This window comes from Leucoraja erinacea, chromosome 30, assembly GCF_028641065.1.
Source record: "Leucoraja erinacea ecotype New England chromosome 30, Leri_hhj_1, whole genome shotgun sequence".
NCBI lineage: Eukaryota > Metazoa > Chordata > Chondrichthyes > Rajiformes > Rajidae > Leucoraja > Leucoraja erinaceus.
The window spans coordinates 6056616-6083816 of NC_073406.1; the positions used below are offsets into that span (position 1 = coordinate 6056616).

The window sequence follows — 27201 nt, forward strand, 5'->3', positions numbered from 1 at the left end:
AAAAATCATACAAGATTACAATCAAAACCAGACATGAATACAACAGGTAGCGTAAGAGAAAGGAGTGCAGTACATAGTGGTACGGAAACAGAGAAATTGCAGTAAAAAAATGCAAGGGCTGCAATGTGGTCGTTTACTAGAGCGTGAATACCTTCTTAGCTTGTGAGAGGTCTGAATTATTATCAAAATTATGCACAATTTCCATATGTGTTCACACCAGGACTCCAAATAATGATAAAACAATATCCTTAGTCTTACATACTCAATTTTTCTAGCCAAAACGGCAACATATTAACATGTAGAAGCTTGCTGCATTTGCATGTTAGCCTTCAGTGACGTGTACAAGAACACAGAGGCCATTTGAATATCATCTGCTTCCACTATCCATCTTTTAAAAAGGTACTCCATATCACTAATATTTTTATCCTACTGTATAACTGCTCCAGGATTGTCATTGTACATTCAATGCAAAAATGCATGCAGGACTGTAAAGTTTCCTAGTTGCCAAGTTGTCATTAACTATTTTTGAAGTCCCTAGAAATAACAGTGGTATCTGACCGGCATGTGTTTTGACAATGCAATGCCGGAGAATATGCCCCACTGTTTCAGAGAACATTATAAGCGTCCTGGTAGAACTAAAGAAAGGTGGGGTTTATCTTGTGTAAGGGAACTGCCGAGACTGATCTCAGAAAGCCTTATAGACTCTCAGTAATGGTCTCCAATACACAGTGCTGGTAAAATAATTATGATTTTACCAGATTGGTCAAGATAATACACATACTCAAATAATGTCATTCTTCAAGGGATAACAACAGCAGCATAACACTATGTCAACAATAATTGTTTAAGAAAAGTCAAAACTCATCTTATCTGGCAAACTCATAGCCACAAATACTGTCACACGCATTGATTCTAAGACACACAACGCATTTCACAAGCTGCTGGCCCAATGAACAAACACTAACTAGAAAGCTCAAATTGATAGAAACCAGGCTGTCTTTCTGCACTAGAGAGTCAAAACTACACATACACAAAAGGCTGACTCTTGGAAAAATGTGTTTATTCCTCTTGTGTGTGCAGCATATTTGAGGTCAGCCACAAACTCGGAGTTATTGAAAATACCCAGAGTGGATCAGATGTGTTTTCAATGATGTTCCACCATCCTTATTCACATTACTGCCCATTTCTCAGCTGACAAACTGTATGTATCTGAAGAAGGGTCTCGACCTGAAACGCCACCTATTCCTTTTCTCCAGAGATGCCGTCTGACCCGTTGAGTTACTCGAGCATTTTGTGTCTATCTTTTGTGTATATTCCCCATTCTTATGTTTCAATGCTTATCAATACAAATGGGTTTTCTCTCCCTCTAACTGTTATTTTAACAAGAAGACGTTTGGAAAAGTAAAGGTGGGACGCTCTCTCACAAGAACAGGAGTAAACAGAACGATACGGATGGAGAATCCACCTGAATAATCTGACGGGAGAGTTGGTTAACTAAATAAATCTCAATCATAGAGACTCTTACTGCAGCCACAGACACTGCATTATTGCATCAGACTCCACTGTCAATAGTTCTAATACAAGTACTGGAAGGGATAAGCAGCAAGAATCTTCAGGCAAAATCAGAAAGGCAGGGGCTCTGAGATCTGACTGGAGTAAACAATGGCACAGCACTTTTAGCTGAGGACCATGAAAGGGAAGAACTTTGGAGAGGGTTGGAGGTGATGTTTACTGGTATGCTATGGCTAAAGACTTATCTGACTGCCAATTTACTGCAGCATATTTGAAACAGGAGTCGCATCTCGTTGTGCAAATGTGGAGAGATAATGTTTCACTGTAAAGGCTTTCCACTTCGACCTCCCACATCATAAAACCTCATGGATTTTGTGATTGCTTTTACACGGATAAAATCAATTAAATGTACATGCTTGATAAGAGATTCAACCTGCATCCTTGGAGATCTAGGCGACATCGTGGCGCAGCGGTAGAGTTGCTGCCTAAAGGGCCTGTCCCACTTGAGCGTTATTTGCGCGCGAAGATTTTGCGAATCCTAAAATCCTGGGGCACCGCTCGCAACCGCACGTAAATTATGTTGCGTAAATGACACGCAAATGACACCCAAGTGGGACAGGCCCTTTACAGTGCTAGAGACCTGGGTTCGATACTGACTACGTGCGCTGTTTGTATGGAGTTCATACATTCTCCCTTTGACCGAATGGGTTTAATGGGTGCTCTGGTTTCCTCCCACATTCCAACCACGTGCAGGTTTGTAGGTTAATTGGCTCCGTAAATTGAAGTGGAGTAGGGAGAAAAAAATGTGTGCATTCAGAGCTTTCATCAACAGCAAGCAGATGTTGATATTTGCTCTTCAGAAAGCTATGTTACAAAGCAGACAATGCAAATAAAACATGTTTCTGCTGACAGTGATGAAGATCGTAGTTAAAAACAGAGGGACAATATTTTAGTTTCATTTGGCGCAGAAACAGCCCTTCGGCCCGCCTTCAGACCAGCGACCCCTGCAAATTAACATTATCCTACACACACTAGGAATAATTTACCCTTATACCAAGCCAATTAACCTACATACCTGGATGCCTTTGGAGTGTGGGAGGAAATTGAAGATCTCGGAGAAAACCCACGCGGTCACGGGAAGAACGTACAAACTCCGTACAGACAGCACCCATAGTCGGGATTGAACCCAGCTCTCTGGTGCTGTAAGGCAGCAATTCTACTGCTGTGCTACTGTGCCGCCCATAAATAATATGTTCCAATATTTTCTGCCTGGGATTCAGAGCATTGTAAAAATGGTCATGCAACAAACCCGGGTTCAGATTGCAGCCCTGAACTGCTATTCTTCCTCATTGGTCACCCTCTGACTATCAATGATCGGACTTTACTGGTTTTACCTTGCACTATTGCCTTACAATGTATCTATACAATGTCAATGGCTCGATTGTAATCATGTATTGTCTTTCCGCTGACTGGATAGCACACAACATAAGCTTTTCACTGTACCTCAGTATACATGACAATAAACAAAACTGAAGATATTATTTCTGAGTGTCAAGCATGATATTGGACCCCAAAATACAACTACCTAATGGGATCCATTATCTTGGCAGATATCTTTGAACACTCGTCAAAATCTCACTCCATTTTGTCTTTAATACTAACATTTAAGTACCCCAATTATTTTGAGGTAGATGAATTTCCATTTTCTGTCAGTGTGAAATTGAAGTATGCACCTGTAATTGAATTATGCAAATGAAGCTAGATGCAGAATGTTCTGTTTATGCTTTCAATTGTCTGTTAAATAGTGCAATAGTGCTTCTAAAGCAGAAGGGGGGGGGGGGGGGGGGGGGGGGGGGGGGGGGGGGGGAGATGGATGTTCAAGATCAAAAGGTCTAAAGAGGGGTCTTGACCCAAAACGTCACCCATTCCTTCTCTCCAGAGATGCTGCCTGTCCCACTGAGTTACTCCAGCTTTTTGTGTCTATCCAAGATCAAAAGGACCATGCGCTCACCAATTTCAGAACTAGGAGTGACTACATCGAGTCAAAATTTCATGCACTTGGAATGACCACTCACATCAGCAGATAAATTAAGTGTATTTGTACATAGGGAATTACAACTTGTACTGAAAGTGTTCAGGGAAGCTGGTATCATGGAGTAGTGGCGCCTCACAGACATCCGAGAGAGGTTCATAGATTAACTGGGGAGTTAATGTTATGTTTCAGAGTTTGTTCGTGTTGTGTAGAATGGCTGCAGTACTCCCGCAAGAACTTGGAAGATTCTATTTCTCTGCTATACTGTTTCTACCCCACCCGAATCTCCAGTCTTCAGTATTTTGGACACAGTCCTGTATGTCGTACTTTCAGCCCAGTTCTGAAATTATCAGCACATTCCAAGCAGCTTATTTCATTCCAGCGCCGTGCAGTTTGTTGATTCTGCTGGTCGGCAATATTCACAGTCCCATGTGAGATACAGAAACAAGCGGCAGCCTTGTGAACCATAGATCTCTTTATTCAAAAAGCACAGTTGCAACTAACCTACAAATTCACACTGCTAACCTGCTAAATAGTTAACAAGAGAGTCAGTAAATTCAATAATTTTGATTGACATTTTAGCCTGCTGCTCTTATATTTTTGTTCAGTAATGCTCTCTCTGGGTAACTTAAATGGGGAATTTCCCTGTTGACAGAAAAATAGAAAATGGCACCACAGAAGAAGCATATAACAATACAGTACTGCATTATTGGAAAGAAATGAACTTGAAGTGAATTACTTTTGATACAGGGGCTGCCTTCCGCAATCACGTGAACTTAACCCGATGAGAAAGTGTCTAAAATTGGAGGAGCATCTCAGTCTGGACATTATGAGATTAATTTCATATTTCTTTGACACAATGAAAGAATGGATTGAAAGTGAGTAGGTTAAGAGAAAGGGGTGAATGAGGGTTGATGTAGTCAGTAGGAAAGAGAAGATTTTGTGGTTCGAATGATTAGTAGATCCCCTGGAGAAAGTGCTTTTGTCCGATTCTGTTTTTTTTCAGGATTCTGCCAATTTTATACCAAAGATTTCACTGAAATTTAGATTGTTCCTCAGAAATGTAAAACAACAAAATGGCATTTCACTACCTTGGTACATGTGACTATACTAAACTAAATGCAATATTGAATAAAATATAGTGACTGATCCTGGACTGAAAAACTGGCAAATAACGAATGCAAGCTTTTAGCCGGCACGTTCAACCTAATCGAATAAATATACATCTTACACACCAGTAAACGACTTATGCCCCTGTCCCACTTAGGAAACCTGAACGCAAACCATTGGAGACTTTGCGCCCCACCCAAGCTTTCCGTGCGGTTCCCGGAGGTTTTTGTCAGTCTCCCTACCTGCTTCCACCACCTGCAACCTCCGGGAACCGCACGGAAACCTTGGGTGGGACGCAAAGTCTCCAGAGGTTTCCGTTCAGGTTTCCTAAGTGGGACAGGGGCATGACTGTTTTGTCACGATAGATGTGTGTTCCATATCAAAGGGATTGAGAGTGCACATAGATTTAATAAGAAACATGGACATCTATCAATTTTACCATTTGGTCATTGAAGCATTCAGTGTTGAACTGGAAATGGGTCCATACTTTCTGACTGTCAGAAAGTTAAAGAAAGAGCAGACACCCTATCTGCAACCAATGACTCCGAGTCATGTCTGATACCAAAGGTAAATCCCAAACAATTGAAGTCAACTTTGAATTAATTTCCCCACCAAAATATGTCTTTACTCTTACAAGTTAAGCACAATTCCACAGACCAATACATATTTTGAGATATTTTAGCGGCTACAAAAATCAGACGTGAAAAATGGTAATTTTGTGCATCATCTTATTTCACTGTTAATTGAAATCCCCATTGGATGGATATTAAAGTTGGTTCCACCCAACCTGCCAAGTTTACTTGCCAGCATAATCTCAGTGGTGACTTAAGGCCCCGTCTGCCCTTACAGTAGTCTGTAAAAACAAAACCCCATGGCATCATTCATAGAATGAGCAGCGTTCTCAGTTTTCCGGACAATATTACTTAATTCAAATATATAATTTAATGAAAAGATTATTTATGTACCTGCTGTGACCTCACCTCTGAAGTACTTTGTGGTAACCCGAACTCCAGGAATTCAAAATATAACTTAAATGTGTTTGATTTATATTGAAGTGTTGCCTTTCACTGTGGGGTTTGTTCATTGGAGTACCATTGCATAGCTGATTATCCTCATAGGGATATTTCTTTGGCTGGTGACACTACCAAACATTCTATCAATACTGCCTATTTGTGTATCCAGTTTTCTCGTTATGACCAGTTTCATGGGCAAGTATATTTATTGTAATCTATTCACTAGGAATGGTTCCGATTGGTTTCACAGGCATCAACGCTGGCCGAGGTGCCATCCACGGACACACACTCCTGTTGGGATGTGGATTTCATCTTTATTTAGCCCAGATACTTCTGCGGCAAGTCTGTATGGTTTAGAGTACGTGCAACAGGCATTAAGTTTGTCTGTTGATGCTCTTTCGAAAAGCAAGCCCAACAAACTGTGCTGGCTCAGTGTGATGAGGGAAGTCACAAGTAGTTGGTGAATGAGAAAAATTCAACTTCTTAACCCATTAGCATCCTGAAGGGGCAGATATGACGAGACAGCAGTTATCATTACTTAGTTTTCACTACCAGGAATCTTTCAGAATACCAGTCAAATTGTAACATATAAATTTGAGAGGGATTAAGTTCCATGGTTGGACTTCTCTTGCACAAACAAACACTTACAACAATTAGTGATCTTGCAATTATCAATCTCCTGAAGAATTTCAATGTCAATTTCCCTCTTAACAATGATTGAGAAACTGGAGACATGGCCATAATAATACTGGTTCATTTGAACAAATGAGTGGCACTTCTGAAATTATCTGTCCCGGAGAAATGAATATGATTCACAATTTCAAAATGCACATGCTTCGGACAGCAAATTAGTTTAAATTTTGCACGAAAGATACCAGAGCAAACAAGCACGAGTTCTCTGCAGAGCCCCATCTGAGTGTATATTTTCGACCCCATGTTGTTGTTGAACTTTACTATCGTCATACGTGGGTTTAAAAGATCAAGGTTGAGGTTTACATAAGGCAATTTCAGGCCTGTAATCAAGGGGGCAGATTAAAGGGGAAAATAAACAAAACCAAAAAGTCTCAAGTAGTTTTATGGCCCAGAGTCAAATAAGGCTGGTTCAAGTGGAAGCTGTTCCAACTCCCAGATAATTAATAACACACATACAGAAAGCAGAAAAGACAGCTTAGGATCTGGAGCCGTGCAGAGCAGTCCGATTAACAGGAGAGTCGCAATACACCCTGCCGAAGTTAGAAACAGCAGAGACGTCGTCATTAATTGGAGTCAAAAACACTCATTTGGTTTAAGGGTGTTACCACAACAGAAAACCTTTACTGACAGGACACCCCCACCATCCAATCTCTCCCACCATTTCCTGATAAAAGAAATATCCAAACTTAAACAGCTCCCTTTTGGACGAAAAACATCTGGACCTTTTGCAACAAAATGCTGTGTTGATGTTATGATCTTTTTAAAATTGAGACAACTGTGAAGAGTTTACTGAAGAAAGGAGATAATGCAGCAGTTAGTAAAAGTGCTCTTGTGGCATTTCCTGCTCTTACAAGGTGAGAATTTTTATAACTTTGAAAAAATTATAGATATTTACCGGTAGTTAAAAGTTCAGAGACTTAAATCTTATTTTTGTGTCGAGATTCAAAACTTAAATGACTTTCTTCTATGTCACTCTGTAACTTTTGAAAGCAGCGATTGCAAGAGGAAAGTTTGCTGGCTAGGATATCTGAAGTGAATGGCATGTGTGTGATGGCATCAGCAATGATCACAAGTAAACAAGTCATCAGTAGCACCCGTAGTGTTTACTTGTGATCATTTCTGATGAACGAATTGAAGGTCAGATAGACATTGCTATTAAATAAGCTGTTAAATAAATAAAGCATCTCAAGAATAAAGTGGCAGAGTTTTTGATAGAATTGATGTGCTGTTTATGATAATTTTAGAACTCTTCTGCATACTTAGAGTTGGACCGTTCAGCCAGTGGAATTTATTTTTGTATTTAATTTCTTATCAATTTGCCTTGGGAATGTGTCATGGGTCAATGAAGGAGAAATTAAACTTTGAATGTAACGTGCTTCACCTCGTCTTGGGTATTGGATGGAATGATGCAAATCTGGTTTTGCATCCAACCAACACTGCATCTATTTTCATATTTCATGGAATAGAGCAAAGTGGTCTAGGGGAGTCACTCAACGCTAAAACGATTCCTTTGGCACCATGTTCACACCTACCATCAAGTATCTATCAATACCAATCCCAGTTACCACAACTTCAGCTGTAGCCAACATTGCCTTGGCAATTCAAATATTTCTTAAATGATGTGAGTGTACCTGCCTGCATCACCTTCTCAGCCAGTACTACAGATTGCTTTCATCATCAAGGTGAAAAATAAACTCTTCCTCAGAATGCATTGAAGTCTCGCGCTCGTCACCAGTAAACCTGTGCCCTCTGGTCTTATATATCTCTGTCATTGAAAAAAAGTTTCATGCTATCTACCTTCTGTCTGCTTCTCATAATTCTACAGTATATGCATCTATCAGGTCCCTCCTCAGACTCTAATGGTTTTCTGGTTGATTTCAGGCTTTTTATTGAGAATGCTTTCCTGTTAGATCATTGAATTCTCAATGATACACCAAATCCAGTAGTACACATGGCATCAGAATGAAGCATTCTAAGAAGGACTAAAACATCTGCAGGACACAGCTAAACGTCTACAGAAGATAAATAGGCTATCAATCTCTGTGGTGCTTCCTACTGGCTCAAAACCAATCACCCGTGTCATGTCCCTCCCTTATAGGTCCTGATCTCAGGGGGCCCGTTGGCATTACCTCATTACTTTCACCCTAATAAGGGGTTGTTATTCACAGTTCTGCCTGGGTTTTTATCAGTTATAACCTTGAGTAAACAGACTGTTCTTTTCAAGGTGTCAGCAGTTTCCAACAAACTCACTCTGTCAATTTTCTGCATACCCCTAGGGTTCCCCCATGAGATTCCTCTTAAAGGCATCTGGCTAGTTTATACAAGCCCTGCACCCAAAATTAGATCAGAAGACACAGAATTAAAAAACGCTCATACAAACATATTTGAATATAGATTTACCTATTTCCATTGTAGGTTATTTCTCGACTACAATTTACATCAGTGTACCTGACATTGGAAGGGGAAATCTTTTCTTGCTCTTGATTACAGGATTGGGTTTGGATATTATTTGCCCAGTGTTGAATAGAGATCCGCACTCTTCTTTTATTGGTGAATTTAAAGGAGATTCCAGATCCTGTACCCAACACGAGTCAAAGCAACAGGAGCGATGGGAAGAAAAGTTGAAAAAAAATTAAATCTTTGAGCTTTTTAGCTAGGGTCTAAAGCAACAACCAAATCATCTGACCGATAATAAGTGGCCTTGAAGATTTTAACTCCTGAGCATTATTTGTGTAGGTGCAGCACATACCACCACAAAAACAAGTAAGCAGCAGCAGTAGCTGTCCAGGAAGCAGTGAAATGCCTTATCGTGGAAATAATCATTCTTGATATATTTAAATGTTCAGTGGAGTTTCAGTGGGGATGTGTTTGGACATGCCTGTTGATTCTGGTCTTACAAAGAAGAAACAAAACATCTCCATGGACCACGTATGGGGCTGGATATTCCTCCTGATAAGCTTCTCAACAACGGAAAAATCCAGTAAAATACAGTAGAAGTTCTTTGTAGGCAATCAGGCGATGTAGTATCTCACTGCATCCTGGATCAGAGATGATATGTTTCATTTGGGTTTTGTTGGTCCCGAGATCACTGATGCAAACGCTTCCACAGATGGGACAGAAGATGCATGCCAGGCTAGACAAGTCTAGACAAGTCTAGACAAGTGGGTAATTTTGTGAGATGGTGTACACCTTCTGCCATTAATACAGGGCTTCTGTATTTACCTAGTGCATGGTATCAAGGTTATCAATACCATTTTAATGCTGCTCAACAGTCATGGACCAAAAATTGTCAAAAGTAAGGGAATATCGCATATTTTCATGGAGGCTTTGAGCACATCCGTGAATCTTTTTCTCTGCCCATCGGGTAATCTTCCTGTGACACATTTCATGTAAGATGCCAACGATTTAAGGGAGGGTATTTAATCGGGTATAACATTTTAAACATGTGAGAAAGAGTCAGTGTTTGTAAAGAAGTTCCAGTTTTTCCTATATGATGTTAACTGCAATGGCTCTATTCTGCTGGATGGGCTGGATTAAAATAATTGCCTAACCTGTAGTTGGTAAGTTACTGGAGAGCATTCTGGGGGATAGGATATACAGGCATTTGGATGGGCAATGGCTGATTAGGGACAGTCAGCTTGGTCTTGTACGTGGGAGTTCGTGTCTCACAGATCGGATTGATATTTTTGAAGCCGTGAGCAAAAAGGTTGAAGAAGGTAGAGCTGTAGATGTTGTGTACATGGCATCATATTGTTAAATCTTCTCTGCACCCTTTCCAAAGCCTCCACATCATTCCTGTAATGGGGTGACCCGAATTGCGCACATACTCCAATCAAAATCCTACAAAGCATTATCATCATTTTCTGACTATTACTCAATGCTCTGATCTATGAAAGCACACATGCATAAAGGTCATGCTTTTAATTGTATATTTTCTCCTTATATTCGACCTTCCAAAGTGCAACATCTCACAGACTTAATGTCATCAGCCAATTCTCTGCCCAGTTCTGTAGTCGATCCATAATCCCACTGTATCTTCTGACAGCCTTCCTCATGTCTGCGATTTCAGCAATCTTGGAGTTCACTGTAAACTTACTAACCAGCCAGTCTATGTTTATGTCCAAGTAATTTATCCATACTAGACTAAGTGGGGCCCGTTGGGTCCCATGTTCGCATGGTCCCCCAATGCAATATTCCACCTCCCCACCATTTCCAATATTGGTGGCCAGTGGGGGGGGGGGGGGGGGGGGGGGGGGGGGGCTTCTGGAGTGCTAGTATGGGTGTTGTGGGCTGAAGGGACTGATTTCCAGGGGGCTAGTATGGACATAGAGGGTCAAATGGATTCTTGGGCTGGCATCTCAGTCACTCAGGCCTGGTGGGCTGGCAGCTCAGTCACCCAGGGCTGGTGGGCTGGCAGCTCAGTCACCCAGGGCTGGTGGGGGCTGGTGGGCAGCACAGTCATGGCTATTCCTTGAAATTTAATTTCAAGCAGAGTGCAGGCTAGCACATTCAATTTCATAGCATTTCAAGCAGAGTGCAGGCCACCACATCCAATTTCATAGCATTTCAAGCAGAACGCTGGTCACCACATTCAATTTCATAGCATTTCAAGCAGAGTGCAGGCCATCACATTCAATTTCATAGCATTTCAGGCAGAGTGCAGGCCACCACATTGAATTTCAGGCAGAGTGCAGGCCACCAAATTGCCAAACAACTCATTGCATTGTCATTAAAGGCTAACAAATCATTTATTGCAAGTACATTGCAGACTCACTGTTCAGTTGATTCACAGCTTAGAATGACAGTTGTGGTCTCTCCCTCGCGATCTTCCAGAGTGACTGACTAATATCCAGGCATCCGGGGTTTTATAGTCCTGCATGGAGACCTACGATTGGTAATCAGATGAGTGATTAATTGAGCTAAGGAAGGTATGGAGTTAGATACAGAGAGACCCATTGGCATAGAATAATGAGAATTGAAGGATGAATTATATTGGAATCAGGAAGAGGGGGAATAATATAAGAATTAGATGAAAATTATTTTCATCTATTTTGGAAAATTATTCTAGATATTTGAAATATCAAAATAATTGACTAAGTCTGTATCTTTTTACTTTGGGAATTCGTGTGAATTCTAATGAACATCCCTAAACAGGGCAGTTATCTTATTCATGTTGAAATTGGGATATATTACCAATTTCAGTTGAAGCAACAATAGGCCTCAGGCATTACCCAGAGCCTTCTGCCAGTTTATGTTCAGTGAGATGAGATAATTAGGCTAAGCCGTTAAGATCTTACAGTTAAATAGCATCTCTATAATAATCATTAAACTCTGCAGCACACAACTATTTGTTTTATTCCATATTTAATTCTTCATGTGTTATACTTCATTAAACAAACTATAAATGCATGTTGGTGTTCAGAAAATTATTCCAGGTGGAACACATCTTGTCATGTTGCACATGACGCATCTGCCTTGAATGTCTTCTTGAATGTAATTCATCCCAATCTTTGAATTAATTTGTTTGTAACTATTATCCCTATTATTCTCAGTGCAACATTTAATTCTGTTCTGTGCATTATTTAGGTCCTTTGGTTGAAGAGTTGACATTTTGTGCTGTTAACATTTCTTGCTCTTTTGTTCTCTAATTTATAACAGCTGTTATCAGACCTCTGTATTTCCCATTGAGTCGACTGTGTTACTGTCCAGAGTTTTCTGCAGTGCTGCACATTGGTTCATTGCTCACTTCCTTCATCAGCTCCCCGGAGGATATTTAATATTATTTTTGTTCAGCTGTTTTTCTCTTCTCTTGCTTTAGAAACAATGTCATCTGACCTTGAAGTCCCAAACACCAAGCAGCACAGAATTCTTATCTAATTATAGGCAGCTGTTACTAACCGCAGCTCTAATTCTCTTGTTCGTCCAAATAATCATATAACAATTTCCCCTGTAGGAATGGGTGGAGCCCTCTCAGGTTTCTTGACTATTTAATTAGGTCATGGATGATGGTACCTCAACTCCATTCTTCAGGTCATGTCCCTTGATACCCATATTCTTTAAAAGTTTGATTTCTGTGAATGTTAGTTGTCCTAAACAGTGATCTTCATTTCAGGACATGTGTGCATTGGTGATTTATTTTGCTCTATCATTGGTGGCTGTGCCTTCACCTGTCTGAACTGTGAGCTCTGAAATTCCATTTAACACTCTTCTTTGATACATTCCTTCAAAGTATTTTCATCCAAGGTTTGGGCCATCTGTACTATTATCTTATTATGTGGTATATTTTTATTGTCTAACTATGCTGGGATGTGTTACTTCATTAAATATCCTATATTAATGTGTTGTTGGTGTTAAAATAGTTCCAGATTTCTCCAGCATTAGGTAGAATTCATGACTTTGCTGCCCTGTAGACAATATCCAGTTTTAAGATTGCATTCATTATTCTAGAATATCCCATTTGGGTGGATGTATTTTCAAATGTAATTATGTCATTTAGAGCACTCAGCAACCAGCTGAAATCAAGGGAAAGCAAGTAATATTTTTGAAAACACATAATGTAACTTTTTCTACTAAGAATAATTATTTTGAGTCTGCATCATACCCGCCCAAGCCAAGCCACTTTCTAAAGGCGTGACGCCCAAAATTGAATGGAGTCCAGAATTGAAGATGTCTCGCCAAAGTTTCATATAACTGAAGAAAAACAGCCTCTTAGTTCATTTTAGTGTCATTGGTGGGGGAGCTGGTGGGAGGGGGGGAAGAGGTGTAGAAAGAAGGATTTGTGGAGCATGGAAATTTGAGGGACTGAAAAGGCAAGAGTGGGAGCGAGAGATCTTTAAGTCTAGGTTAATACGCAATTGTAATAGTTTCATCCTATGATCCCATTCTTAGTAGTATTAGGAAAGGCACAATTCCACCATTTCCACAACCTCTCTCTGCACATTGTATTCCATGTTCTACACTGCACTGCACTAGGTCACCCAGGGCACTCTGGTCGCACTCTTATATTGACCACCTCAACTATCAACAAGTATAAATGCAATAATGGCATGGGAACCTATCCACCTGCAGGTTCCCCTCTAAGCTGGTCCTTCGTTGTCATTGGGTCTAAATCCTGGAACACCCTACACAACAATGACATAGTGTACCTTCACCTGAAGAAATACAATAGTTGGAAAAGACGGCTCATCGTCACCTTGTCAGGGGGATTGGGATGAGCAATACATACTGGCGTGGCAGGTGATGGTCAGTTTCCAAACATAAATATACTGTATATACAATAACATTAACAGATAACCTGTAAGAAGCTTCACCACATACTTACAAAGGTACAGGCATTAGCTGATCTATCCACTGGTTTGATAAAAAACAACTCCCTACTGTCAAGCTCTATACTTTAACAAGTGTCAGGTTGGACCACCTTTAGATTAAAAGAATGTGGGCTCAATCCAGTCTTGAACATGTAAATTAAGATGACACATACCTTCCTGTCCTACACAGATTTAAGGTGCCATGCATTAGTTAAGCACTTGTTGAAATCTATGTAGAGGTCTTGCTTACAGATTCAGATAATTTTTAATGTTCTTTCAAGATTTGAAGATAAGCTGAGTTCTCGTGTCTTAACAAATTTTGATTGATTAAGCATTCAATGGATATGAGGGTCAGACACAGGATCAGCATGATCTTATTGAAGGACAGGTAACTTGAGGGGTTGTATGCTGTTCTTTCTTATTTTTTTGCACCGTTGAAATAAATATCACAGTCACAGAAAGAGACTTTAAGGCTTCTAAAAGGAATAGAAGGAGGTGGAAAAGTTGAACAAGGAAATTCTAGAACTGCCGATGGTGACCACAAAAGTTCAGGTATGTGAAAGAGATCGGCACAAGAGGACCATGGGGACCTCAATGAGTTTTGAATACAGAGATTACAAACACAAAAAGACATGAGCCATAGCAGGATTTCAAAATGTAGCATTAGTTCAGCATTAACTAATTCATTATATTTGAAAGACAAAACGACCTGAAATTGCAAATATTTATTTAATTGTACTTCCAGACATACTTAAGAAGGCTTGAATTATTTCTATCAAATGACCAATACTGTTAACTTTAACTAAACTACAATCCAAGATAATTTCCATATCTTCAATCCAGCCAATGAAACTTTTAAATTCACACCAGGTGCTGATCCGGTATCACTATTTTCTGGAATTACTCCATGTTAAAACTAGCTCAACCTTGAAAATATCCCTTTACATTCCAAGTAACTGAATGTGTAAACTGAAAAAAACATTATCTGACATAGTTATTTAGTAGAACATGCTGTATGATGAAGGTTACAGAGTTTATATTCTGAGGTTAAAATGGATTTGAACCTTGAATTACAGGGAACTATATTTAGTATTTTTCTTTAGAATCTTCCAGAATATTGGGTGGTGCATTGAGTTATGGTCTGTGTTTTGCAACATACATTAAAATCAGTACAGACCAATTGCAGTGAAGTTGTAGAAAATACAGTTCAGCCCATGGGTACTGTATTGGTACCAGATTATGAACAGACTCCATACTTTTTCCATCCCTCTTCCCATCAGAACTGCCCCCTCCATCGACTCCTTTAAGTCAGGACTTAAAACTCATCTTTACTCTCAAGCCTGTCTTGACGTCCTCTGAGGGAGGGCTATATGTATGTATTTATGTATGTACTTAATCTATGAACCACTGTTGTATAACGTTAGTACATCCACCAATGTAAAGCACTTTGGCCAATGAGAGTTGTTTATTTAATGTACTATAGAAATAAAAGTGACATGACTTGTACACCTACTTACTTTCTAAGATGCCTTCATTTCTACCACTCTGGCATGTAATTACACTGTAACACTAAATGCTGGACGTCTGCCCCTTTTTTTGTGCAGGAAGCAGATGTCTGTACAAAATGCTCTCAACGGGCTGCAGACATGCCTCCTGACTGTTCCATTTAGCCAGCAGAGGCTGCAGTCTGGAAAAGCGTCTATGGGGCACATTTGTGGGCATTGCCAAATATTTTTTAGTGGGGGGGAGAAATGTTGATATTTCTAGGGGGGGGGGAGGGGTGGGAGGGGGCAGGACTCTCAAATTCTGCAGTGTCACAGGAATTTTCATAAGACCACACAGCTAAAAGTGCACAGGTCTGCTGTGGCCCAGATCACAATAACCTCTGGAGTATTGCCAAACCTGACCACGGCCATCCACTGAGAAACTACTGTCTGCTTCCTCATGGATACATTAAAGTTAAGTGAGACATTGTCGTCTTCATTTCCCTGAGGGAAGGAAGAAGCATTAGAGAGTTGTATCGCCAACAAATCTTGGTGCTTGGGAGCCACAGTATCCACCAAGTGGACCGTCTCCTCTGGACTAATTCATCTCGCAGTCTGACGGCTCCCTATGTCTTAAGTGACAATTGACAATCCTGTATACCTTGGTCGGGAAGAAAACGAGACGTTAATGAGGTGGACCCATAATTAGCGCATTTAAAAGGTTTGTGAGTGAATGTGGAGGAGTGAGGAATTATCTGGCTGTCAGTGAGTGGGAGATTAGCAGAGGTAAGCAGGTGTCTGTTTGATCAGTCTTGCATCATAAGGTATGCATAGTGATCTCTCATTCTTGCCTATCTTGAGGTTATGATACTTTTACTTATATAGTTGCATACTATAGTGTACGGGCTGGAAGTCAGCTCTGCTGCCACCTCTTGCCAATCAAACCTGTTGTTGCTATAAACATCATCGTGGTCACCTTTCACAAAAGTCATCTTTCCTATTAGCAATTTCAAAGTGTTTAATGGTGAATCTCTGAGTTTGCATCCCCTCTGTTCTGTTATTTTAGGATTCATGACAAGTTCCACCAATAACGTGCAGCACCAGACAATCATCAAGTACTCCATTGTGGGTTTTCCTGTAGCCTGCAGAAGGTTTTTTTTGCGGTTCTCATTTCCGTGAAACCTTTTAATGACTAGAGTCCTGACACCACGGCTATGTAGCTAGATGTCTCAAAAAATGGACTTGAAATTTCTGTAGAGATCAAAAACAAAGAATTTGAAAAATAAGGATTCTAATGCTTTTAGAAACATAGAAACATAGAAATTAGGTGCAGGAGTAGGCCATTCGGCCCTTCGAGCCTGCACCGCCATTTAATATGATCATGGCTGATCATCCAACTCAGTATCCCGTACCTGCCTTCTCTCCATACCCTCTGATCCCCTTGGCCACAAGGGCCACATCTAACTCCCTCTTAAATATAGCCAATGAACTGGCCTCAACTACCCTCTGTGGCAGAGAGTTCCAGAGATTCACCACTCTCTCTGTGTGAAAAAAGTTCTCCTCATCTCGGTTTTAAAGGATTTCCCCCTTATCCTTAAGCTGTGACCCCTTGTCCTGGACTTCCCCAACATCGGGAACAATCTTCCTGCATCTAGCCTGTCCAACCCCTTAAGAATTTTGTAAGTTTTGCACTTAATTTTCAATTTAAGGATGTGCACAGTTAGCAACTTCTAAAAATAACACCACAACAAAATGCAATGTTACTTTAATATTCCAATTTGAGAGCAAATAACATTGACCAAAACATAATATTTCTGATTCTTTTTTTTTAACAGTGAAATTGAACCTTGCCTACACGAACGGTAAGTGGTTGTTTGCTTGTTTTCTTATAAATATTTAAATGGGAAGTAAATACTTGTAACTTCATTTCTCTGCAGATTTGCAGATTGCATGTCTGGACACGCTTCATGGAAAAAAAATCTTTAATTTGTATAAAATGTGAAAAATACACTGTAGGATTGTCATATTAACATTAAATGTATCTATTTATTTATCAATCTGTTCATTTATTTATTTATCTGTTTGTTTATTTTTTTAATTCTTTATTTCGAACAGAATAAAAGAATAAAAAGCAAGTGTGAAACAGCATACAAAAAACAAAGCAAGAATATTTATAAAGTGTCATAAACAATATCTATAAGTAAATGAAATCCAATGTGTCCGAAAAGGAGCAGGAAGAAGCCAAAGCTTATTAATTCCCACCCCTTATTCAACTGCTTGTAATTATCTTATACAAATTTAGCAGCTATATGTACACCATATGTCCACCAGCAGCTATATGTACACCAAATTATTTACATTTATACACTAATCAAATATTTACAAAGCCATACAAAAAAGAGAGAAAAAAATAAAAAAGAAAAAAGAAAAAACCCTCATATACAGCATACAATATATGTACCCAGCAGCTATATATAAAACTTATTTACATTTATACACTAATCAAATATTTACAAAGCCATACAAAAAAGAGAGAAAAAAAGAAAAAAGAAAAGAAAAAACCCTCATACACTATACAGTATCTTAGTCGTATAAACCCATCACCCTATAATCATCCTTCCCAGTACAATCAGTATAACAAATATCCCACTCACAATCACCTATCCTCATCCCAATATCCTTTTAAACAAGTGTTTCTGTACATCTTTTTAAACTGAATTATGTTTGTGCTAAGTTTTATCTCCTGTTCCAGACCATTCCACAAATTCACACCACAGATTGCTATGCACATACTTTTAAGAGTTGTTCTGACATTGAGTTTTTTTAAATTATGTTCCCCTCAAATTATACCCACCCCGTCTTTCCATAAACAGTATTTGTATATTTCTTGGAAGTAAATTATTTCTTGCTTTGTGCATGATTTGCGCAGTCTTAAATTGAACCAGATCGGTGAACTTCAGTGTATGTGACTTTAAGAATAATAAATTGGTATGTATGGTACAGGCTATATGAATTAACATATAGCCTGTAGTGGGTATAGAGCCTTAACCACGATCATGAGTCTTCAAATAGTTTGATGCTCAAATCACTGAGTTTGATCATGGCCTGGGGAAGATGGCATAGTGTAACGGTGACGGGTGGAGGGAGATAGTGAAACGCATTTGGCTGATCTTCCAGTTCAGCCTTGCACTACAAAGCCCTAATAGATGCTTCCTCCTGCAGTAATGTGGTACACTTTCCCCATTTATGCTTAAAAGGGAATATCGCACTGGGAATTTGTCATCCCATTGTACCCAATACAGACATTTCCAGTGACACAAGATAACCTGGAAATTATTGTTATTATTATTATGTTTCACTCTAGAAAATGTTTTCAATTGCATGACAATGATAATTACACAATGGAATTTCATGACAAACAAAGAAATTCTTGCCAACAAAGTTAATGCAACAAGGAAAATGCAGTTTACATCAATTAAGTAAAATCATTTATACTATTTTATTTATCTAGTTCCTGCAAATGCCATAAACCCCGATAGTGTTGTGTTGGCTTATCAAAACGTGTCTGCTCCGGCTGGGTCGGAAGTTGTACTGCAGTGCTACAGTCAACGGATGGTATGGACACAGGACAGATTGATAGATCGTCAACGTGTGGCCCATTGGGATTCATTCTCTGACCATAAGTTCAATCGTATTCTCGATATGTTCTCAGCGGATGAACAACGACTCTATAACCCCTATGATCAGGGTCGGATAATGATGTCACCCTCTGCTTTCTCCAGTGGAAACTTCTCTTTAGTAATAAAAGGTAAAAAAATATCAAATTGTTTTGCTCTTTCTATTTCCGACTTTAAATACACTGTAATGGACTAAATTAGCAAAGCTTATTAAATAATATTAGATATAGTAATACTGTATTGAAAATAGTTTTTGTTTTCTCTGGAATGTCGGAAGTTGAGGGAATACTTGATAGATGTATATTAAATTATGAGATAGGATAGACATAGCATAGATAGGGTAGACAGTCAGAACCCTTTTCCCATGGTGGAGATGTCCAACACTAGAGGGCGTAGCTATAAGGTGAGAGGCAGACAGTTTAATGGAGATGTACGGGGCAGGTTTTCTTTACGCAGAGGGTGGTGGGGACCTGGAATCCATTGCCAGGAGTGGTAGTGGAGGCAGATACGATAGTGGCATTTAAGAGGCTTTTAGATAGGCACATGGAAGTGAAGAGAATGGAGGGATATGGATCATGTGAAGGTAGATGAGATCAGTTCAACTAGGCAACATGTTCGACACACACATCATGGGCTGAAGGGCCCGTTTCTGAGCTGTACTATTCTATGGTCTGAGACAAGTGGTGTACTGTGGTCACAACCATAAAGGGTATCATTTGGGACTGGTTGGTGTTGGTTCATTGTTGTGGCCGAGGGAAAAAATGTAATTGCAGGGAACAAAATAAGAAGTTACGGGAAAGATGAGCATAGTTTTTCAACAGGTCCATAATAGGAACACATAATCTGGAAGTTCAGTCATAAAAGTTGAGACAATTATACTTTCTCTTTTCTGTTTTGTGAAGTAAATCTGACCTGCAACCTTCGAAAGAAATTTCATGGCTCTGCAGTATGATTTGTGGATGGATATTTAGTTCAAACGCCTAGATCAGTCTCTTCCAATACCTGGAAATGAATGGGAATGGGGATTTAAAATATGTACTTTTTCCTGAAGGTTCCATTTAAGTATTTTGCAAGTAATGACTATAAAAGCTTGGATAATTATTGCCAGTTATACTGTGTAATGGTGGGTACATAAAGTATGGAGATTTAATGTAAAACCATTTTGGAGGGAATCCTCTCACTGTTGGAATCCCTTTTATTGTCAATTCTTTGATGTTCGTGCTGAAAATGAGAACGGAAGCGACTAATGGTGGTTTAATTTTATTAGTAACACCACATCTACCAAGTAACATCAAATAAAAATGATAACCCCATCTATTTTGCCTCATTTACAGATGTTAGAGCAACTGACCGAGGAATTTATTCCTGTCATCTCCACCACCATTATTGTCACCTTTATGAAACAGTAAATATTCAACTCAATATCACCAAAGCAGGTAACTGAATATTTGTTTAAGAAGGAACAGCAGATGCTGGAAAATCGAAGGTACACAAAAAAAGCTGGAGAAACTCAGCGGGTGCAGCAGCATCAATGGAGCGAAGGAAATAGGCAATGTTTTGGGCCGAAACCCGGAAGATTCAAACAAGGGGACATGACATGAGAATTAAGGGACAGAAGTTTAGGGGTAACATGAGGGGGGACTTCTTTACTCAGAGAGTGGTAGCTGTGTGGAATGACCTTCCAGTGAAGGTGGTGGAGGCAGGTTCGTTTTTATCATTTAAAAATAAATTGGATAGTTATATGGATGGGAAGGGAATGGAGGGTTATGGTCTGAGCGCAGGTATATGGGACTAGGGGAGATTATGTGTTCGGCACGGACTAGAAGGGTCGAGATGGCCTGTTTCCGTGCTGTAATTGTTATATGGTTATATGCTGCTGCACCCGCTGAGATTCTCCAGATTTTTTGTGTACCTCAGGTAACTGAATAATTAGATTGGCATGAGATGGTGAAATGGAACATGGTGTTATTTCAGTCTTCCTCATGGGCCTGTTTTTGTTTCAGCAAAGTAGATGAAATGTTACTGGATTGGGCTATTTATAATTCTAAAGGAAAAGGACTGATTGGATAGACTCTGACTGGTTCTAATGATAGAGAGATTTAGAATAAGGGACATGCAGAAACAAGGAACTGCAAATGCGGACAAACAAAAAAGGACGCAGTGCTGGCGTAACTCAGTGGGTCAGGCAGCATCTTTGGAGAACATGGATAGGTGACGCTTCAGAGTGGGACCTATCTTCGTAAACAATTAAAATCTTGAAATATGCTTAATTACATGAAATAGAAAGTTCTATTTACCTTTTAGCAGGCTTTCAACTTCTCCTTCAAATGCGTTTTAATTTGTATATTTCATTCATTAGTTTCCATATCTGTGTCACGTTCAGTGGGCAGTCTTCCTAGCCTGAACACTGTAAAATCTTCCTTTGACTATCCTGGGCAGGTGAAATGTTGCATATAGCTCATTCTCATGTTTTGCCCAGATACAGGCTTGCCTGCTAGATTATATGCCAACAGATCTGCCCATTGTATATATATATTTACATCTCCTTAGATTGTTGGCTCGTTTGAATGCCTGACACAATGAATCAGGAAAAGGCTGTTGGGGCCAACTATCTCATCGATTTTGGACAGAAAGACCACCAACTCACTCCCCCCCCCCCCCCCCCCCCCCCCCCCCCCCCCCCCCCCCCCATTTAACTCCATCAACCCACCAGCTCCTCATTTCCTACAATACTCCCTTCATCAACCCTTTCTCGAACTATATCTATATTGTGACTTGACTCCATTAACAAACATTATCCCTGGTTACTTATTCCACAATCTAATAACCTTAGGGTGAAGAAATACCACCAGAGTGAAAGTATATTTGTTTAATAACTTGAAGTGAATTTGTTGTGGTCCATAATTCTAGAGGTTTGATGGCATCAAGCATAACTCAGGACTGCTGCTGCCACATAAATACGTAAATAGTCAACATCTGTAGATTGCGAATCACCAGTAATTGATTACTGTAAGTCAATCCATTAGAAAATTAAAGGACATGGTAATGGCACTATTGTCCATTATGTAGTGTAGAATATTCATCGACTCTCGTGCCAATAAACAAGGTCTGCAAACTTAAGCCAAATGGTACTGTTTTTGTGCACATACTGTAAAGCACCAGGATGCTTGAAACTTTATTTGCGAATCATGTGCTCGCATCATTGGTATGACATGCTATTCATGAAATATAATATCATAGTAATACTTTGCTTATGATTACCTCGAAAATGCCATTAAGCAGTTGGTAATGATAAGGGCATTGGGTACAAGAGTCAGGATGTCATGTTGCAGCTTTAGAGCACTTTGGTTGGGCCACATTTGGAGTATCGTGTGCAGTTCTGGTCACCCCATTGCAGGAAGGATGCAAAGGCTTTGGAGAGAGTTCAGAAGAGATTTACCAGAATGCTGCCTGGATTAGAGGCTATTGCCTACAAGAAGAGGTTGGATTTGTTTTTTCTGGAATGCCAGAGATTAAGAGGAGACCTGACAGAAGCATACACAATTATGAGAGGCCTATATAGGAAATACAGTCAGAACTTTTTTTGCCAGAGTAGAAATGTCTAGGATTAGAGGCCATAGCTTTAAGGTGAGAGGGTCAAAGCTTAAAGGAGATATGCATGGCAAGTTTTCTTACACAGAGTGATGTATGCTGAGTGTGGCCTTACCAATGTCTTGTGAAACAGTAACATAATGTCCCAACTTCTATACTCAGTTCCCTGACTGATGAAGGCCAGCATGCCAACAGTCTTCTTCACCACTCTATCGACGCCACTTACAGGGAACCTTGCAGTTATGGTTGCCAACTGTCCCGTATTAGCCGGGGCATCCCGTATATTGGGCTAAATTGGTGTGTCACATACGAGACTGCCCTTGTCCCGTGTTTGATTGCTACTACTCGGGTCGAGGCGACTGTTTGGTCGGAGCGCCGAGTCTGGCCCTACCTCAGCCGTCCCGACGAAGTGCAGCCCATGGAGTGCAGCAGCAGCACCTCGCCCGTGCCAGGTTGGTTGGCAGCCTGGCCAGCTGTCCGACCTTCGGACCTTCGCTTACAGCTGACACCACCACCCCTCCTTCTCATGACCGATCATTGGTTCATGAGTTGGATGGGGTGTCAGACTTGTCCGGCACCCGGGCCAAAACTCCTCAGCTGGCCCGCCGGCTGGGCTTTGTGTGCCGTCCAGCACCCGGGCCAACTCATCATTCACCCAGGCACGGCCGAGTCGGTCAATGAATTGCCATCGGGAATTCCTGATGGCCTTTTGTCCCTTTTTTGGGAGTGAGAAAGTTGGCGACCCTACTTGCAGTGTCTGGGCCATGAGACTCGCATACAGTATTTGAATAGCTGGTAAATGTGTGGTTGAGAGGTGAGGCATATTAATGTGAGAATCTTGATTGATGGAGATGGGTAATAAGTGAGTGATGTGAGTGTATTACATAGAACATATTGATTCAGTACTGCAGGGCTGTGTAAATGTTTATAGATAATGTTAGTAGTGTTGTTGGCACTGGGTGAAATGTGCAATGATGATAATAAAGTATGAGTTTAAATTTAAATACATCCGGTCAAACTGGTCTGGGATAATTGTGCATTACAATTCCAAAACTATCCATTTGATATTTCTTCAACTCAAAGTTAATAAACAATAAGGAGCCGCGAGATATAGACAGAGAAATACTACTTTCTCTTATGCTCTTTCACACAAATGTGGTCTGACAAAATTTAGAGAAGTCAAATCAGTCATTAGCATTCCAGGAAAATTACCGTAAATACAGGGAACATAATGTTTCCCACAAATTTGTTTTCCCAAGAACGTTTCTATTTTTACTTTTGCTGAAACAGTAAACAGTCTTTTAATTATCTGTTGGGTGTTCCACTTGAAATGGGTTTTAAGATATACATTTATGAGGTTTAATCATCACCAAATCTTTTGCCTTCATCTCTATAATTGTGTATATATAACTTGAATATTTTGTGAACTCATTGCATTATACATTTATATGCCCTTTTTAAAAAAAAATAAAAAGTATCGTGAGTAAATTCTTCATTCAGTAATTTCACTTTCTGATAGAAAGGGAATTCCAGTTCCACGTTTTGAAGGAACAAATAATTAAAGTGTGGCAGTTTTACATAGTTCTCATGTTAAAAAAGAAAACAGAAATTTATTTAGAAAATATAAATTAAGTTTGCTGTAAATCTCTTCAAAATAGGCCAATTGCCCAAATTCTGCTCCTATCACTAATGAACATGAAAATGAACCTTGATTTATTCCCTTACATCCTGCGCTAAGCAGTTCCTAGATCCATAGCTGCACGGAAGTGAAAACGACATTTTGTGCAGACTCTCCATGTGAATTCTCCATTCGACCTAACTGAGTATTCTTGTGCTTACAGCAAGAAAGGTGAAGAGGTTTTGGGATGGAGAGAAAGAAGTGGTGGTGGCATTACTTGGTACAACTGTGGTACTGCCTTGTGAAAATTACAGCCCCATCTGGACAGAGAGACACCGTGAAGAAGAGCAGCAAGTTGTCCATTGGGACAGATCACCTCCAGGTGTTTGGCATGACCAGGCTGACCGGCTGATTGACCTGTATGCTTCCGGAGAACAACGATCTTATGGCTCCCAGTTTATTAGGAAAAGGATGAATATATCAGACACTGCATTCAAAGATGGTGACTTCTCGCTGACCATTTCTAACCTTTGCTTGGGTGATGAGGGACTCTACTCGTGTGATTTGCACCACCATTACTGTGGAATTCACGAGAGACGCATCTTCACCCTTATCATTACACAGCCAGTCAAAGTGAACATTACACATAAAACACGTAAGTTATATTTTAATGTTACCCATGCCATGAATTGTCCTCATCAGTCACTTTAGATGTTAAATTCTACAACAACCAATTTATGTTAAATTATTCTTTGATTTCTTCCCTCAAACCTACTATGAGAGCCACCTAAATGTATGGAGCTATGCCAGGCCAATTTCCATTCTCCTAGTTGGTTAGGGTGGAATTATGCTCCAGCAATAGCACAACATGGATATTTTGAACTGGGGTCGCTACCTAGAGAGCAAGAACGTGAGATGAATTCTAACTAACTCTGGGTTGTGAATACTTGTAACTCTTATACTGCTGCCAAGACTGAGGAAAACTAACTTAACATAGTTTGGGATTTGAACTTGAAACATTCCTGGTTTATCTGGCTCAATGCCATAATAAAACAAAATATGAAGGAAACCGACTCTACATTTACAGGGGATATGCTCAATCACTAAATTCAATTCAATTCAATTCAACTTTATTGTCATTGCACAAATACGAGTATAGGTTCAACGAAATGCAGTTTAGCGTCTGGTCATAGTCATAGTGCAAGATAGTAGAAGTAAAAATAAAAATACAAAATAAGCATACAATTAAAAAAAAATACTGGCTAACAATGTGTGGATTGTGGATGAATAGTAAGATTAAACGAGAATTTACCAGTTCGAAGTTTGATCGTTATTTTATGAGGAGTAAAGTTGAGGGATTACGTGAAGAACCCGCCAGGACGCATGCGTGTCATTCTTCAAAGCAGCGGTGTGAAATCACAGATAACAGTAATGACTGAACATAGTAAGGTTAGAGAAGAGGATACCAGTTGAACTTTATGATCAAAGGTGGGAGCGGAGGGCACGTAATCCCTCAACGTTACTACTCATAAAATAACGATCAAACTTCGAACTGGTAAGTTCTCGTTTAATCTTACTATTTTACTTCGGAGTCACGTGAGTGACTACGTGAAGATTTCAAAGCTCTGTGATTTCATGCCGTGGAAACGAGTCCATGCATCACATCTGCCTTAATTGACTAAGGGAGGAATTGTGTTAACATGTTTAAACATGAATCCGACATTGAAAATCCATGATAAATTTATTAACAACAAATTATAGCCCCTATTTCATGGGGTGAAATCATATTACAGAACTTAAAATTGATTCTGCAAAAGTTCCAGGTTTAATCACTGGTTTATGGTAGAATTGTTGGAACGTTTTTCCCTTGACCATCCTGCTGTCTCCAGGATTTGGTCCATCGGTATGTCCAACTCCATAGCTGCCGTAGCTGCAGCCCTAGTGGAATGAGATTTGAATATGTTAGTATCCACCCCAGCTGTTGTTAAAACCTGTTTCAGCCATCTGGAAATAGTTTGAACCGACACTTTTTTGTGAGGTTGCTTGTGGCTGATTAGTAGTGCCATCTCATTGCCTCTGATGTTTTTGGTGTTCTCCATATATAACAATAAATGTCTTATTATACAGAGACGATCATCTATAGGGTAAGCCCTAAATTCTATTTTGAGGCCTGATGGTCCCGGTCTGTTCTGTTTGACTAATTCGTAACATGAAAAGTTATATTTCTTGTTGAAGAGGTCATATTGTCCAGCCTTAACTTATGTAAAGACTGTACCCTTTGTGCTGTGACCAAAGCCATCAGCATGACTGTTTTATGCGTCAGTTTTTGCAGGGACAGAGCTGTTGCTGGAGACCAGTTCCTTAGCAACGTTAGGACAATACTCAGATCCCATATATGAGAGTACCTGGTTCTTGGGGGATTGATATTAAAAATTCCCCTCATAAGTTTGGTTACCACGGGGGTGAGTCCCAACAGAATGACGCTCTGATCCTCGCCATAGATATGCTGAAAGGGCACTTCTGGCGCAGTTAATGGCACTGTAACTGAGCCCCTCATCATAATGGAGGCCTGCCAGGAATTCCAGAACAGACGTCATGTTCATCGAGCTGTAAGTGATGTTGTTTCTGTGACAATATATTTCCCATTTCCTGATGTATACCAGATATTGTTTTTTGGTGGACTGCCTGTGAGCCGCTGAGATAATGTTCAATGTTCGGTCCGTCAGTCCCAGTTCCAGTAGAGGTTTCTTTAGACTCTACAAATTAATAAGTTTGTCATATTATGACATGGATGGCTATCCCCAGTTACGGGATGAACCAACAAATCTGGTCGTTTCAGGATGGTGATACATGGTTCTAAGACCATGTCGAGTATCACAGGGAACCATGGTTGAGTAGGCCAATCGGGCACTACCAAAATACCAGACGCCGAGTCTTGTTGTATTTTGCGTAATACCCGACTGATGAGGCAGAAAGGAGGGAATGCATAGAAAAACAATTTCCCCCAATGCAGCGAAAAAGCATCTATCGCTGATGCCCCAGGGTCTGGTTCCCAAGAAACATAGTTTGGTAACTGGTGATTGAGTCTAGATGCAAATAGATCGATATCTGGTATTCCATACCGTGCTACAATATCAGCAAATACTTTTATATCCAACATCCAT

The 27201-nt window shown here is 40.0% G+C and overlaps 1 protein-coding gene across 4 annotated transcripts in view; it reads left to right on the forward strand.

The window, feature by feature from the left end:
• The first annotated feature begins 6700 nt into the window (after positions 1–6700).
• LOC129711572 (matrix remodeling-associated protein 8-like) overlaps positions 6701–27201 on the forward strand; it is a 42520-nt gene continuing 22019 nt past the window's right edge. The window contains exons 1-5 of one of the 4 annotated variants that reach the window (XM_055659286.1): positions 6701–7214; positions 16987–17013; positions 18663–18959; positions 20163–20264; positions 24261–24692. In XM_055659286.1, coding sequence (XP_055515261.1) covers positions 7166–7214; positions 16987–17013; positions 18663–18959; positions 20163–20264; positions 24261–24692 — 907 coding nt within the window. In that variant the 5' untranslated portion in view covers positions 6701–7165. The remainder of the gene's footprint in view (positions 7215–16986; positions 17014–18662; positions 18960–20162; positions 20265–24260; positions 24693–27201) is intronic. The other 3 variants (XM_055659284.1, XM_055659283.1, XM_055659282.1) reach the window with 3 other exon arrangements.